At 33.6% G+C, this 18,455-nt stretch overlaps 1 protein-coding gene across 1 annotated transcript in view; it reads left to right on the forward strand.

Annotated features, from left to right (window-relative positions):
• LOC133334239 (scavenger receptor class B member 1-like) overlaps nt 1-18,455 on the forward strand; it is a 54,131-nt gene that overhangs the window by 33,245 nt on the left and 2,431 nt on the right. Inside the window, exons 2-6 of the mRNA XM_061542529.1 lie at nt 9,345-9,436; nt 13,472-14,139; nt 14,210-14,490; nt 14,553-14,671; nt 14,779-14,904. Coding sequence (XP_061398513.1) covers nt 9,345-9,436; nt 13,472-14,139; nt 14,210-14,490; nt 14,553-14,671; nt 14,779-14,904 — 1,286 coding nt within the window. The remainder of the gene's footprint in view (nt 1-9,344; nt 9,437-13,471; nt 14,140-14,209; nt 14,491-14,552; nt 14,672-14,778; nt 14,905-18,455) is intronic.

The following is an 18,455-nucleotide window of genomic DNA, read 5'->3' on the forward strand; positions in this document are numbered from 1 at the left end:
TTAGCTACATTAAGGTAGGGCAAATAATTCATCGACACAGAAGATGAAGTTCTTAGACAAATTTTGTTAATTGCATCTACAACGTTCTCCTGCGATGGGAATCGCGGGTGATTTACGAGGACACGATATTAATATTGTGCTTCCGGAAATGGCTCAACCTAAATACTATTCAATGATGCGACTTTGATTCATAAGTATTTTTTAGATCATGATTTTTTTTGACTTACCTGCTTAGGAGATGGAAACGGATTCGGATTGCTAGTTCCCATACAGTGGAAATTAACACTAAAACGCCGAAGGCGGTCATTTTGACCGCTTTCCAATTTCAAGTACAAAAGCAACTGTGCATTTAATGACACTTTTTTTTTTAAAATTTGGTGAATTTTTTATAATAAACGTAATTCTATGAGGTACAAAAAGTCACCATATTTAAAAAAAAGTGTCATTAAATGCACAGTTGCTTTTGTACTTAAATTGGAAAGCAGTCAAAATGACCGCCTTCGGCGTTCTAGTGTTAAATTAACTACCGTTTAGTATTTTCGTATATTTCAGTGAGAAGTTTTTAATCTAAACTCAACCTTGTGGTGCAGAGTATAAAACCCGTGTTTATATTGGACTTCGAAAAATTGGAAATTATATAAATATATAAATATTAAAAAATATATATAAATATTAAAAAAATTCACTTGTAGGGAGAACATATAAAATAAGTGAAAACGGCGTTATGTTCTGCCGGGGCGAACTTTGGATACCCTCCACCATAGGAACAGACTAAATAGTAGGCCTATACCGATAATTCTACAAACCGAGTTATGAAACGATTATGTACACCAACTATAAATTGCAGCAAATTTTTAATGAGGATTTATCATAAAATCTGGTAACCCCAAAACCGATATTAATAACGCATGGTAGAATATAATATCCTCTAACTACTGCAAATTATATCGGAAATTTATATGAGGAAACACTATATGGGGACTAGACCGAACTGCGGGCCGATATTGTTAATTCTTGAACCTCCGCAGGTAGAATGATTACAAAAAAATATTATAACCAAACCGAATACGCGGAACAAATCAGATAATTATTTTAATATAAGGGGCGAATATTAGTAATTTTTGGGAGGGATATTTGCTACCATATACGACTACAAAAAACTAAATTACAAAGGATTTGGTTGAAAAAAGCGTTCAAGAACCCCGAAAATTTGGGGGTACCCTTATATGTGGGCTACCCGAAAAAATGGGTCTATATTTATAAGTTTTAGTGAGGAGATTTGCTATCCAATAAGAACTTATCCTATAAGAACTGCCGCCAATTCGGTCGACAAATGCGATCAAAACCCCCAAAATACTGAAAATTGGGGGTAACCTTGTATGATCCGAAAAAATGTACCTATATTTATAATTGTTAGTGGGGAGATTGCTATCCAATAAGAACTCAAAGTACCAAATTTCAGGGAATTCGGTCGAAAAACGCGACCAAGAATCTGAAAATACCGAAATTTGGGAGATACCCTTATATGGGAGCTATGCCTAAACGTGGACCGATATAGCCCATCTTCGAAATTGACCTGCCTGTAGACAAACGACGAATCTATGCGAGAATTTTACACTGATCAAGACCCTATATACAAACGGAAAAATAAAACGAATATATCCTCCATACTATGGTGGATGGTATAAAAAAAATGGGATGGATCGAATTTCCGTCTACGAAACCTTGGCCAAACGGAATGACGGAGACCCATTTCTTAAGCGGATGGGACGATAACCCTGTGCAATCGTGGTCAAAGAGCGGTGAAGCACCTTAAACGGTGGCCAAATCAGGATTAACGGTCAGGAAGGTTCTGCTATACAATTGGTGGGACTGATATGACCAAACGGTAAATTATGATCTCTACTGTCAACAACTGGACCGATACTGAACGATAACGCTAGGCCATACACATCTACAGTGAAGAGAAACTTCGGGAGTTTGGTTGGGAAGTGTTAATGCATACGCCATACAGTCCGGACTTGGCACCAAGCGATTATCATATTTTTCTTGAATTGCAAAATGTCTTAATGATAAAAAATTGATATCTAGGGAGGATTGTGAAAAACGACTGCTAGAGTTTTTTTTTGCAAATAGAGAGCATAACTTCTAAGAGAGAGAGACATTATGAAGTTACCCTTAAAATGGCAACAAATCATACAACAAAACGGTGCAAATCCAAATCGGACATTCCAAAGCATGTAAATAAAGTCCTATAGTTCATATAATGTTCGGATTTCTGGATTTTATGAATGCAATTCATAAAAAATTAAATAATGGTTTCTTGTCAGAGAAAACAAATAGTGTGGAGTGTTTAGTAGTTGTGATTTTTCAAATTTTGTTTTTACATTTGGTTCTTTCTTATGTTTTTTTCTCGTTGTCTTATTGTTCTCATGTTAAGTCACAATTAGAACAAGCATCACATATAACCAATGTTAAACACTCAGTCGGTTATGTTGTTCGTATCAACACTTTTTTGACATCTTATATCTGGTATTTATATCGAAACAATTTGGAAAACACATATGGGAATTTCATAAAAGCAATACACGGTCTGAAATAAACAAAAAATTAACTGATTAACTTACCACAATCGAGTAAGTTAGCAAGAACAGTCAAATACATGGTTACAAAACTAAAACCCAACAAGTGAGGAGAGGAATACATTCGAGAGTTGCAAAGAAAGGGAGTATCAAATGAGCGCAAATAGTATTAAAGTAAGTTGAAAAAAGAAAATAGTTTTGATATTAATGAAACTTTTACATATTTTTTTGAAAAAGTGGATTTCTCAAGATTATTAGAAATTGTGATTTACATGGACGATATGAATGAAGTAAAGTATGAATGGAATTGTGAAAATATTTATTAATAAAAATGAAAATGTCATTTATTCGACATTGTCCATATATATCGGTTCTGCAATATGTTATGCTTTATAAAAATCCTAGACATAATTTCCAACCGAAGTGGCCCCATTGCAGAAATTATATAATGGCCAAGGGCATTTTAATGGTCCTAATCGCTTTTTCCAACCAAATTACTTATAGAATAAATGTTCGATTTCCTTGGATTGAAAAAACTACCCCTTTACTCGTTTAATTAAATCTTGCTACTGTAAAAATTCAATGTTTATATGCCTCACATGTTCTGCACGTGACTAAAACATTCCTTGAACATATTAATGCTCTATTTAACTGTTAAAAATCAAATTTAATATGTTGACCTCTAATTTCAAAAATAATTTCCAATATAATTATATAGAATTATTAAGCAATTTTTCGCCAGATATCAATTGAAATTGCAAATTTATGCCATCTTAATTAATTTATTGTGCGACTTTCGAAAACAATTACCGGCAGCACGTGTCTACTGAGAACGGCAATAGTCAATTATATGCCGCGGGTAATTAATAGACAATGTTTTGTTGTTATTGGTGTCGTTGTTTAAATGTCTCATACAATTATTGACATTCACTTTACAATTTAATTTCAAATAGAATTTCATTCATTTTTTGAAATAATCTGATTTGTTTTTCTGTAAATAAATTTGTTGCTTAATTTTATGCGAGAAAACGGCATCTTTGAAAGCGTTGGTTAAAATTTTAATAGAGTTGTTTGTTGGAGAGATATTTGAAATTGAATTTGTGAGTAATAGGTTAAATCCAATCTAATAATTTTAAAATATTTCTAAAGGTTTTAAATAACCATTACTTCATTTCAGTATTATCAAGTCCTTTTAATGGCATGTTAGAAAGGATATACACCATGTCAAGTTCATTCATCTGATTCTGCAATTTCACAATCCAACACGAAAAGAAAAAAATCACCATCTTTCATTGAATTAAAGTGAAAAAAAAATTGAGAAAAACATTAAATTTATTCATAAATTCAATATTAAATCATCAATATTTAATGAAACCCCGATTTGATGAATGTCAAAAATCCTGCCAGAAACTGGAAGATGAAAAATCAAAATACAAAACACCAAAACAAAAAAAATTCAATTTTCCATTTGACGAAATACGTTTTGATTAGCATTTAATTGTGAAATGCTGCCAAGAGTTCGAATGCAATAACATTTCAGAAACAGCTGAGCTGAGAAATATTCAAATAAATTCATAAAATGTTTTATTGTTTGAATTTTTTTTGATGGAAGAAAAAAAAAAACAAAAAAAAATAAATGAGGAGAATGGCACAGTGGTATAAAAGTTTTATAATATATTTATTTTAATTTTTTTAAGTGTGGATTTAAACTGAATATTATTCTTTAAAAAAGAGGAAAGTATGTTTTAAAAAAAATACTACTAGAGTCGCAAATTTTTCATAATATTTTTCCCAACGATTGTTGAAGACTATACGGAAGCTATTTTTTTAGGAAAGTTAGGTCAGAATTTTTAAGATTATGTCTTCAAGGCCTATAGAATCAGATTATCAGATTCAAAGATTTTTAATAACTATCAGGAGAATGGGATTTCAATAAACCTTATATATTTTTTTTGATAAATTTCTATGTTGATTCTTTCTGCTCGACTGTTGAAATCACGATAGAGATTACAATATTTAATATAGACATTGCGAATATTTGCTATTGTAAATTGAATATATAATATTAGTCCACATTTTGGTATTGTCCCCATATTAAGATACCACCTTAATTCCGTATTTTTGTGGTATTTTTGCTGTAATTTAGTATTCGAGTTCTAATTAAGGACCAAATTTGTATACCAAGTACTATCAATATTGGTCAACTTTTTAGAGTAGCTCCCATATAAGGCTACCTCCCAAAATTTTAGTATATTATGACATGTTTTTCAACCATATGGTTTTCAACCATACCATAGGAGCCATATTAAATTTTGTTGACACTCCAAAAATTATCAATATCTTTCTACCAAAAATGGTCAATATGTATCCCCCTTACTGTATAGGACACTAACATTCGGTATTTTCAGGATTTCGTACAAATTTTTTTCAATCGTCACGTTTTATTTCCAGCATGTTCAAAGTCCTAGCCAACCTGAGTGTCTGGTATTAATTTTTCTGGGAATTTTTTAAAGACTAATTATAGAATATTATAAGCTTTTTTGGTTATTTAAAGAACTTTAGATGTCGTGGTTTTCTGATAGGCTTGGGAAAGTTCCCGTATGAGCCAGCCGACTTGAATGAGAAGGCTTTTCTTGTAGGGGCGTCGAACATCATGAGTATTTTCCAAAAGGTGTAGTGGATAATGAAGATGACCTACAAAAAACGCAGAATGACAAAGTGGTTCCAAGCTCTGTTACCAAAGACATAGAAGGCCAGTAGAAAAAAAACTTTTAACGAATATAACGAACACTATTATAAACTTATTATAAATCAAATCTTACTGGTGTAAAAAATTATTTGGAATACTTATAAAATATTACTTATATTATTTTAATGTATTAAAAAATGTCGCCAATTTTGTGTTGCCCAATTGCCGAGGAGTCAACATACATGAGAGTGTTGGTGCCATATGCAGTGTGGTATCGATTTTTATGATAAAATCGTCCTGTGCGGTCTCTACTGAAAAACTTTAAGAAATGCAAAAGATCAAGAAACTTCTCAGGACTATGTCAAAATTTAGTGGCAACCAATTCATTTATTTGAATGTATAACGGAAAGTCACGTGTTTGGTCGAAAAACTTCTCCCGAAATTATATTAAATATAGAAGGTCGCTCAAATCTGAAGTGATTATCATTAAAACAGCCATGATCATTTGTTGACTTGATTATCTTCTCTTTGTAAACTTTTCTAGTATTCGGATCATAATTGTGACTTCTAAAATATAGCCCCTGGTCGACATGACCAAGAGCTAAATATAACACATTTTTGGCAAGAGCTTAAAAAAGATTTCCAGCTTTTCCAATTTGAAAGACCATGCTTTGATATGTGTTCCTCCACTTGATCTTTCCATCGAATTCGTGACCTTCCCCCTCTGCGTTAACCATCGATTTGATATGTCTTTTGAGCTGATACATCCTCATCCATTCTGATAATATGATTTAGCCAACGTAGTCGCTGCAGCTTGATCCGCCTGTCAATGTCCGAGAATAGAGGATAATGCTCGTGATTCATTCAACGCCGATATTAACCGTCGACGTAGATCGACCCGTATATCTTTCGGATAATATTTTTCTCAAAAAATCCAAGAGCTGCCTCATCTGCTTGCATCAGATCCATACACCAACACGGGTAGTATAAGCGTCTTGTAGAATGTGAGTCTGGTCTGGCGAGGGTAGCCTTGTTTCAAAATTGCTTACATGGACCATAGTAACATATGCTACTAACAGATGCCAACACTCTCCTACGTATCTCATAACTGATGTCATTTGTTTTGTTTACAGTAGTACTGAGGTATTCGTTCAAATGTGGCTGTAACCGTCCCCAATGTTCGATTATATCGATGTCAGAGTGCCATTTCTGTTCACCTGTATGACCTTTTCCAGCAGGATGTTAGAAAGGATTCAGGTCACCTTTTCTGTATTCTGGTTCGGTATTGAAGGGATCTGAACGACTGAGCTTGTCCCAGTTAAAGTTATCCTGCATAGCTGTATTAATTTTGCAGAAATGCCGAACGCAGACATGGCTTTAAACATATGTGAGCGGATTGGACTATCGAATGCGGCTATATAGTCGATGAATAAGTATTGGCGAAGTGTGGAAATCTGGTCTATAGTGGATTTGATTTCAGACAATTTTGTGTTCCTAGGCGCATTTCCTAGCCCCGATGGTTGCAATGTTTTTATATTATTCCGTTTAGGTATTTTTATAGTCCTAGACGGATTTTCATATTCTTGGTAAATAAATAAAGTGGTTGAAGACATTATAGGCTAAACATTTATGTAAAAAATTATAGGAAATATGCTTTTATATAGCCCGATTCATTATCGGCGTTCTTAAGATCATAGCTGAATTCTTTAAAGTGCTTCTAATTTGGAATATTGCTTTTCAGAGGATAAAAACACACCTAATAGGAAACTTCGACTGATTTGATGTATTTTGAAAAGTGAAGTCCGTGCGAAGGTAACGACGTTTTACAAGTTGTCGTTCCAGACAAGAACCTTATGTGAGAAATAACCTTGTCAGACGACCTTATAACTACATGCTTTCTCTATTGAGACTAATTGGTATTTAAAAAGAGCAGTTGTTTTTTTACACTTTCAATAGGTTTATAATTGAACTTTATATACAGACCTTTATACAGACCTGTTGTTTCTCTGCAGACCTGTGATATCTATACACTTTTAAGTGGCTTATATACATCCAATAGAACGTGTATGGGCTATACTTAAAATGGAATAAGAAAAGTACTGCAGAACCCTGTTATTTTTGCTGAGTTGGTTACAACTATTTGTTAACTTGATCCACTGATAATTTACACTATATTCTTACATCTTACTAACAATGGTCATATGTGCACTTTTTGGAGAAAATTAGCTGAACTAGATCGATGACTATGGTGAGAATGTAAGTCTGCAATGGACAATTCTCATCGCCATTTAATTACGTTGTCCTCATTTTGGGTACATACAAACCACAAAATTGGTCCTTATAAAATTCATCGATTGATTTATAATCCTTCCATTCCATACTTTTACCCACTGTTTTCCTTTCATACGTAAATGTAATTTGCAAAAATATTGCTTAATATCACTCACTTAAGTCCGTATGCACCGGTGGGGTATCAGTTATAGGCTCAGTGCTTACAGACATACATACAAACATTCATTACGCTGCAATGATTGTCAGCATTAAATTCATTCATAACGATTTCGATTCGATTTGGTTTTTATATTTAACAAAAAACTGAATTAATGCTGCTGAATGTCTTGTGTGTGTGTGTAAGAGTATTGGAGGGGAATGAAAGAACAGCCACCCATCCGTCACAGTCTTATAACCTGTACCGGTATAACTTATGGCGCTAAAGTCAGCTGCTACAACCACCAGCACCACAACAACATAATGGAGGTTCATTGATCTGGTTTGTTGTTGGTGTTTTGTTTTTATTTTGGTTAATAGCTGACCATTTGTCAGTAAGACTGGGTGGCTAGCTGGCTGACTCACCTCTCGTTGTTAAGTGAGTGGTTAAGTGACTTTACCATCGAACCGACCGACCAACCAACCAGCCAACGAACGTTTAGGTTAATAATGTTGGTTTCTTTACGCGTTGCTGCTGCTGCCGCCGTTGTGGCTTTACCTGTTTGTTGTTATTGGTGTTTGGTAAGGTTATGGCTATCAGCGTGAAATTTGTTGCTGCACCAGCACCACCAACAACAATATCAACAACATTGAATATCGTTGTTGTTTTTGTTTGGGTATAATTTGCGGTCAATTTCAGATGTAAATTTTTGGATTCTGAGCTTGTTGGTGATTGAGTGTTGCTGTGTGGTGTTGGTGGTGTGCTGCGCCCGGACCTATACCAACAATTAATCGCTTAACGTGGCCAGCAAAATTTCCGATGAAAATGAAAGCTTATGCATTTTTTTGGAAGTTTTGTTTTGGGCCTAGTATTTATCTCTGGCCATTCAAGTGCCACTATTATTGACGTCCAACGAAAAAGCAAAACAAAACATATTGGAATATTGAATAATTCATAAATGTAGAAGTCTGTATTTTTTTTAAATGATAAATAACCCATAGTCATCTGATATTGGTTCCGACATCATGGAAACCTTATCGATGTAGATTGTAGGTCACTGTGCCACATTGCTTTTTGATGGTAGAACACAATAATGATGCTGTCTGGGGCCCTTGGAAAAACCCTGAAATTGATGAGATCGAATATTTTCGTTTTTTTCTTTTTGAAAAAATGTCACCTTGATATTGAACTTTTTGTCAATGCCAGAGAGATCACCAGAGAGTGCATTCGGAACATGTTTATTTCATGTTTCACCTCAACAAGAGAAGGTGTGCGTGGCTGGCGGCGTGCAATTCACCTACCGCTTTGTTTTAATTTTTTGGGTTTTTGTTTTCGGAGGCAAAATTCGCCGAAAATGAAACTAGTTTTTTTAAGTTGTTACCATTTGTGCATCCGTGTAATTGTTTTCTTTTTTTGGTGTTGTTGTTTTTTGAGGTTTTTTATTGCTTCCACAACATTTTTGACAATTTCGACTTAATTGAAAAATTCCATTGCCATCAAAAATTTTCCTTCCATTAATGACCACATTCTGACACATCCTGATCACGCAACAAATGATTTGCTTTAATTTTGACATTTTTATTGATTTGTCTTAATCTGTTCTTTGTTTTCATTGAGTACTATTTTTTGTTTATTTTGGTTACAGATATTCTTAAATTTGCTGCACTTGGCATGACCTTAAGCATATTGTCTGTGGTAGTACTAGTCAGTGATCCTGTAGCATTGGTTGTTGATTCGGTAAGTAAACATGTGCCAGAGTGTTATTTATATTGGTTTTGATGATACAGTGGTTTGAATAGCTGTTTTTTTTTTTTTGTTTACAATTACAATTAATGATAAAGTAACTTCTGAAGAAATGCCTAGATTGTGTAGGAATGTTCGCGGAATTATAAGAGAGAAAACTTTATCAAGCAATGGTTGACAATTTAGGACTTGAAGTGAAATACATTTTTTTGAGATATGATTATCAACAGGGTTTAAAATGCAGCATCAAAAAATATTAGCATTAGTCTTACAGAGCTACTGCTAAAAAATATTGACATTATGACTAAATCAGCAAACGGCTAGCTTTTTTAGTTCGTAGCATCCATGCTAAGCACGTATTGCACATGCGAGCTTTTTTTGTTATGACTAATCGGCAGTACGACTACTTATTCATATTTCGCTGCTGATGAATAATAAGCCGAGGGTTGTTTTTATGTTTGTGTGTTGCCAACGCAGAAATTAGAAAAAAATGAATTTCATTTTGTGCGTTTTTATTTAATTTAAACTTGTTAAATCATAATCAAAAACTGTCAATAATAGTACTAAAAACTAAATAATATATTAAATTAAACTCTTTAGCAAATATTACTAATTGTATTTGTTCGAAAAAATGAAATTATCATAATCACGATTTTTAATTCTCTCATATAATATATAAAATTTCAATGGGCAACACTGAACTCGAAAAATGCTCGGATTTTGTTTGCTAAAAATCTTGCTAAGCAGCCACAGTCAAGGTGCTTAGTCTTTATTGTAAGCTTTGGTTGTTAGTCGCGTTGACAATTATGTTGTAGTTGTTCATTGCTATTTTGTAGCTCCTGACAAAATCAAGAAGCTTTAGTTTTGCTTGCTAAAATTATTCGTAATGTATTGCTATTTGTTGCAGTTGTGCTTGGCTGTGCTGCATATTTTGAGGATGAATTTAGTTAGCAGTGCGGCAATTTTCTGTGTTTTTGCTATTTTGGCGTTAGCATTTTAAACCCTGATTATCAATGATTTTAGCTTTCAAACGATAGTATAGTATAGTATAAGTTTAATTGATTTATACAACCGGTGCAAAATTCGGTTATATAAAATCCAATTTAAAAAATCAGCATTTAATTCATAATTTTTTAGTGTTCGTAGATATAACTTTTTCTTAGTAAAGATCAGGTAAAAGAGAAAAAGGATGATGAAAAACTTGCGAATTTCAATATCATGCCTTTGAGGACCCTATATAAAATGGTATGGACCAAATTTTTTTAGAATAGATAGAACGAGTGGATGTTTTACACAAATGTTCCCCACATGATTTGACTGAAGACATTCCATCTCAAAAATAACTTACAGTACCCCAAGCAAAGATATAAAGCTTTTTCTTCGTAAACTTTGGAGTTATCATGAACAAATTAATCCCCATATAACATGAACTATGGCGAATTTGTTTTTCTGATTCTGACCGATTACCTTTTCTTACCTTATCAAGTCCGAATATGGGACCCATTCGTCCACTCCTTCTGGTACCTCCCCCACAAAAGGTCAACATTTTCAATATTTATAAATTCAACACCAAGCAAATGTAATGTCCGATTTGAACCAAACTTTGCACAATCTATTATCTTTACCAAGCCTAGATCAGGTCCGAAGATGGGACCCACTAGCTCTGGTACCTCCCTCCCTTAAATAGTCCCAATTTTCAATATTTATAAATCTAATATTAAGCGAATGGAATGTTCGATTTTAACCAAACTTAGCACAACATTTTATATTTACCAAGCCTATATCAAGTTTGAGGATGGGACCCATTGGTCACCTCCTTCTGGTATCTCTTCCACAAATGGTCAAAATTTCCAATATCTATACATTCAATATCACGCAAATGGAATGTCCGATTAGAACGAAACTTTGTACAACCTATTTTATTTACCAAGCCTAAATCAGGTTCGAAGATGGGATCGGTCGGCCATCTTCTTCTGGTACCTACCCCATAAAGGGTATTTTTTTGAAACTTGCTAAATTTAATTTGAAACCTCTTTAAAGTGAACAAATACCTTATAATTAGTTGTGCGAATTCTATCCCCGTATGATGTGTTGTGATGTTCGGTTTGTAACCTATAGATGGACTTTAAAATACACACAAAAAAGTATTTTCGGTAAATGTTATCCCATAAATATCATATGATCATTGCGGAAAATTATACGCCCTCTATGGTTCTAATGGTAATAATAAACTTTATCAGAATAGGCAGGTCTTTAAAGTTCAAATACTTCTCTATTCTCTTCAGGAGCAAATATATAAGCCATAGAATATAAATTTTGGCCAAAGCTTGGGTCCATTAGACCCGTTTAATTTTGACTAGAAATAACAAGAAAATAACCAATCGGTAAACTAAAACGTGAGTCCAGGACCAAAATTTGGTGGTGTTACAAACACATGAGGCCACGCCAAGGTATACAAATAAGGTCTTACATAATAACGAAAATTGGTCGTCATATTTATATGGGCAAAATTTCGGTCTATATATACTAAAATATACTTTCCATGAAAATATTGTACGAAACTACAAAATTACATCTATAGTTAGAAAACGAGACATGGACCTTCAGAATAATGCAATTTGGGTAATACTGTTAATAGCACATATAAAAGGTATAATGCCAGGGTACATCCTCTTCGGTTGCTTCGATCCATATCGACAATTTCACCTACCTTTGATTTGTTACAACCTATATCGGCCTAAATATAAGGATTGTTAGGACCTAAATATCAGTATTGAGCTAAGTACTTCCTTCAATTTCAAAGATCTAAAGAATATGACCCACGTAGTCTGAACTTTTACTTGATTCAATTTCGGTAGAAATGTTTCGCTTTATAATGTTCCATATACTTTATTATATTAACCAATATTGTCCATTATAATGCTCAGCTTTAATTTAATATATATTTTAATACCCTTATGCCACTAAGGAAAGTTTGTATTCAATTTTTCATTCCGTTTGCCACACCTCGAAATATTACCCGGAGATCAGAATAAGAGATAAGATAAGATAGGGTCCTCAAATCTTCCTACTTGACAGGGAGTCTTCATGGACGAGCTGACGGGAGTTTTTACAGAAGAGCTTATGCAGACCAACTGAAGGCAGGGCGTCTTTATAGACGATGTGCTGAACGGAGTCATTATAGGCGAATTGAAGAGAGCCTCTATAGAAGTGAAGGGGATCTCTGTAGACGATCTGAAGGGGATCTCTGTAGATTAGCTGAAGGCAGGGAGGCTGAAGGCAAGAGTCCATTTGTTTGGGTATCCCCTAGATAACTGTACCTCCCAAATTTAGGTATTTGGGAAGTTTGGTTACGTTTTAACCCAATCTGCGGTAATTTAGTATTTTGATCCCACATTGTGTAGAAAATCTCCATACTAAAAAAATATCAATAGTTATTCAAATTTCGAGGTGGGTCCCATATAACGGTGTTCTCCCTTATTCAGTATTTCGGCTATAAGTTGATATTTTCGGTTCTATTGGTTGGCAAATCTTGTCTGCGATGAGCTAGTGGATAAGTTCACAGCCCTTGTATTAGTTTCGGTAGTCACAATTTTTTTCATGCTATTTTTTATTCCAGTAGGTCTGATGTAGACTGTCCTATGTGATGGTGCTGCCATCTATCGTTTCCTAGAAACAATGTATCATTTAGTTTTGTGCAGTGGGTGGCGCTATTTCCTGCATTGCTTCTCCGATATTGATGCCGAGGTTGGTAATTAAAATATAAGGGAGTTTCGGATGAATTTCATCTGGAGGGGGATATAGCCTTTTTTAGAAATATTTAAAACACTATTATAATAATGTTTCAATATTTTGATTGCTTTTCCCAAAAAGTTTAATTTTACATAAGGAAAATTTGTTCAGTACCACTGTTTATCATCAATCTTCACAATTCACTTCATGACAAATTGCCCGTATCATTTCCTATTTATTTCATGGTAATTAATTACATCTCTTTTTATTTTTTCTCTCCACCTGTCTTCGTTGCAGCAATTGACATTAAGAACTGGTTCGTTGTTATTTAACCTATGGAAGAAACCGCCATTGGAAGTGTTCATGAAGGTTTACATGTTCAACGTAACCAATCTGGATGAATATGTGCGTGGCATCGATGCCAAACTGCGTGTAGCTGAGGTCGGACCGTATGTTTACCAGGAAATTCTGACAAATCACAATGTAACCTTCAATGACAATGGTACCATAACCTATATGCCCAGACGGGAAGTAAAGTTCATACGTGCCAAATCGATTGGTGATCCCAAGGATGATTACATAGTGGCACCGAACATTCCGTATATGGGTGCATCATCGGCCGCAACATCGCTGTCGACCTTTGCGGCATTGGGTGTGAGCGCATTGACACGCCAGCTGAAATCGAAACCGATGCTCAAGATGTCCGTCTATGAATATTTATGGGGCTATGAAGATCATCTAGTGGAATTGGCCTCGAAATTTGTGCCGAATTTTATTAATTTTCGTAGATTTGGCATATTGGAGAGAATATTCGATGAGGGTGATAATACGGTGACAATGAAATTGCCAAATAAAAATAAAAAGAAAGATGCCCAGCCAAAAGATCCAAATGAGTTGAGAGATTACGCCTTGGATACATGGAATGGCGGTGTGGATGTGAAATTTTGGACTAAAAATAGGGGAAAGTAAGTAGTGATGAGAATTATAATAGGATCAAATTAGAACATTTATTCTAAATGTTGGATTGCTTTTTAGTGTCACCAATTGCAATAGCATACACGGCACCTATGATGGAACTTTGTTCCCCCGCCAAATTGCCAAGGGTGAAACATTTCGCATTTATCGCAAGGCCTTCTGTCGTGCCCTACCCATTGTTTATTCGCATCCGGGAAAAATTGATGGTATAGAGGCATATCATTTTAAATTGCACGAACGAGCATTTGACAGTGATTGGAAGGATCCGGATACATCGTGTTATTGTAGTCGCAAAAAGTGTTTGAAGAGGGGTTTGGGCAATGTTACACCCTGTTATTACAGTAAGTTTTTGATTTCATGGAATAATTATTGGATTTGAAATATATTTTTGATTTTTTTTTAGACATACCTTTGGCTATATCATTTCCACATTTCTTTAATTCGGATCCCAGTTTATTGGAAGGTGTTGATGGCTTAAGTCCTAACGAATCTAAACATGGCTCGGAAGTTGCCATTCAACCGGTAAATATTTTGGACAATTATTTGATTTTTTGGAATATTTTAAAGATAGTTTTAATTTCGAATTTATGGCTGAAAATTAATTAAAACATCTTTTTAATTTGTTTTAGCAATTGGGCATCCCAATGAGAGTATATTCCCGGTTTCAAGTTAATCTAATGGTTGATGACGTTAAATTCAATAGAGAAATGTACAAGTTTCGTAATACCGTTTTACCGCTTCTCTGGTTGGAATTTGTAAGTATTATTAGTTGGAGTTTAGTAGATATAAACAATAATATTAGACTACAATGTAATGAATTATACTGTTTTAAATATAATTATGAGGTTCATATACTTACGTGTACTTATCAAGGATAAGAAAATTCGCATAACACATCCAGGCCTAGAAACAAATAAATAAATAATTTATTTTTGATATATTTTAGAGTGATATATGGTAATTAAAACAAATATGGATATATAGTTTTCACAAAGCAAGAACACGGAATGCTAAGTAACAGTCCCTTTGGTTGGAAAATATCTTTATATGGGGCTTTGACTATGTAAAAAATGAGTTTAGCCCTACAAAAACCCAGAAAGGAGTATTTCATGCAGTTCCACAAAAAGTATAATGATGTCAAATCGCATGATCTTGGCGGTCTGTGGATATCTCCATGACGAGAAATTACGAGGCCAAGAAATTTCGAGTTATGTGGCATTTGGCACCGTTTTGTTTAATCCACATATTCTCCAAGTGGTATTCCTCAAAAGCAGGACCATAACACTCCGAAATGACCGTCGCTCCATAGTATTTTTCGACGATCAAAGAGCGCACTAAACAGCGACTTTTTCTCATCAACTACTTGAGAAACACTTTCTTAGACGATTTATGCATGTATGTCCCTCCGTCTGTTTGTCCATGCTAAATTGTAAACAAACTACAGGTCGTATTTTTGATTGTAATTGAATTGTCCAATTATACAATACTTCACGGAAGTGTCCGATTGAGAACACATTTGGCACACCGTACAAAATTATGTACTTGAATTCGGATCAGATTTTGATACAGTATAAAATAGATATTGATAAAAATTCCACAACGTACAAATGAGCTTAGAATGACGTATATTGGGGTTTGTTGAAATCGATTCAGGTATATCATGGAGTTTGGAATATTAACCGAAATTTACAGGAGTCATCCTTAAAACACATCCAAAACCTCAAAAATTCTATAACGAACGGCGTAATATTTGAAAGTACAATAATGTTAATATAGAAAATATTAAAATATATATGGGGTCTATGTAAATATTTAAGAACTAGTCGATATATCACTATTGGTATTCTAAATGGTGGATCTAGAACCAATATTTCGTGGTGCAACAAACTCTTGAGCCACAAAAAATTATAATATCCTCACAATATCCTGATTTAAAACACATTTTCCCTAAAAATGCTTTCCACAAATTTTAAGAAAAATAGTATCTCCTTGTACATTTGTCACTCCGATTGCTACACCTCGAAAAATTTAACGGAGGCACCGCAAAGTATACATATTCTTGTTCAAATAAAACTCTATGTTGATTTACTAATATGACGTTTGATATTACAACTAAAATTGCAAGGTTAATAAATAAATTCTGCGTTACTTTTTCAAAAATAAAGATATCGTGTTGGTTTTCTCAGATTTAAATCTGATACTTCATTCACTAAAAACAAAAGCATTGATGCAAAATTTATTATGATGTAAATAATAATCTATGGTTAAGGGAGTTGTCTAAATTGCTAAATTGCTTGGGCAAAACTAAAGCAACACTACAGTACAAACAAATGAGGTCCAAAATTTTTGTTATTTTTGACTGAGTTTTGTTCCCCACACCTATTTCGATTCTTATAGATTATTTTTAAATTAATTTTATAACAATAAAATGTGTCTGGTTTTCAATTTTGACAATTTTGAAAAATATAAAAAATATAAAATACAGCACCACACCAATAGAACCGCTAATTACCAGTGATGAAAATAATTTATCACAGAAAATGATTTTATGCAACAATATCAGCATTGACAGTTCAGCACGCAGGAGGGCTTCAAAAGAACAGCAGTTCGTACTGAACAACAAATTGTCATGGCAGTTAAAAATACCGATTTAAGAGATCAACGGAATTGGTGAGACGAATATAATCTCAGTACAGAGCGTCCAGAAACTATCAAGAATTCCCTTTTATTTCTGAAAAGAATCGCAAAGCGAGATTGGCTTTCCCAAAAGCTCATATAAATTGGAATCCGACTCAGAGGAGAAATATTATGCTCTATGATGAATTGCAGATAAATATTAATGAAACATCACCGTGAGAAAGTCCAAAAATAAAACGCCCATGCCACAATATTGCAAGGGTACTGGAGGCATGGAAAGCAATAATGGTATTGGGCTATTTTTCTTTTTATGGAGTTCGATATAATTGCAAGATTATTGAAGTAATGGATCGGATTGTTTATACAAATGTGTTGGAAAACACTATGATTCCCTTCGCTGAAGAAAATATACTGCTGGTTTTGGTGTTTCAGCTTTGACTTCCACAACCAACGATTGGTTGTGGGAGTTAAAAACCAATCCAACACAATTATCAAATCTTTGCCTTATTAATCTTTGAAGTATCATAGATGCCAAAATCAAAAGAGTTTCAGAAACAAACAGACATAATCTGTTCCCAAATGTCTAGGATACAAGGAATAATATACCCAAGCATCAAATTGAGCATTCTATTGATTTAATGCCTCGTACGTGTCGATTACTAGAAAAATCAAAAACTTGATTTAGTCCAAGCAAAAATTAGGTCAATTTAGTTTTCCATCGAATATTTTTTATTAAAAAAATCCGTTTATATTTTTTGTTTCGTAAAAGTGAATAAATTACATATTTAATTCAGAAAAAAATCATTATAACTTTATTTAAAAGTTACGTGTCATTTATTCAGTTTGTAATTTCAGTTGTTTTACCAGTGTAGGTACACGTTTTGGTGTAGCCCCTATATAACGGTACACTCAATATTCCAAATCAATAATCAGTATTTTGTGATTTTGAAGAAGTTTCTCAACCGAATTGGCTGTAAAGACACACAATTATGTAGTGAAATAATAATATGTGAATGAATTAATTCAATCGCAGATTTCTTCCCATTATTCGTTGTGTTTTTGCCATCATAAAAAAATTTCTTTTATTTGTAATCTATTGTAGTTGTTGCACCAAATTGTATCAAAACAATGAACAGCTGTTTCACATGCCATATTATAGGTTGCCATATTTTCAAACTTTAATTTATTGTCTTTCATTTACAAAGCATTTATACAGGGGATTATTGATATTTCACATTTGTTTTTTATAATGTTTGAATAACAATAAAAAGTAAACATTTTTAATAAAAAAATCAATAAATAAAATATTGAAAAATATTACATAATTAAATTGCAATGTGGCAACACACAATGCAACTTAAATTACACATTACAACTTAAATTACAATATGGCAACACGAATCTGTTCTTCAACCACCATTTTCGAAAACACGAATCCGCATCTCGCATTTTTTGCATCTCCCTATTCATTCAGAATAAGGCGAGAATGTGAATGCGAAAATGTTTTTACTTGCGAGATATCTCCCAACGAATATCCAGAATAAGGCTGATTATTTGATCCAAACACATAGACTTCGCAGTCCAAAATTTCATAGATTTAGTTTTCCGTCGAATATTTTTTATTAAAAAAAAAATCCGTTTATATTTTTTGTTTCGTAAAAGTGAATAA

The sequence above is a fragment of the Musca vetustissima genome, unplaced genomic scaffold (assembly GCF_032173495.1).
Source record: "Musca vetustissima isolate MV318-11 ecotype Yass unplaced genomic scaffold, APGP_CSIRO_Mvet_v1 utg6004, whole genome shotgun sequence".
NCBI classification, from domain to species: domain Eukaryota; kingdom Metazoa; phylum Arthropoda; class Insecta; order Diptera; family Muscidae; genus Musca; species Musca vetustissima.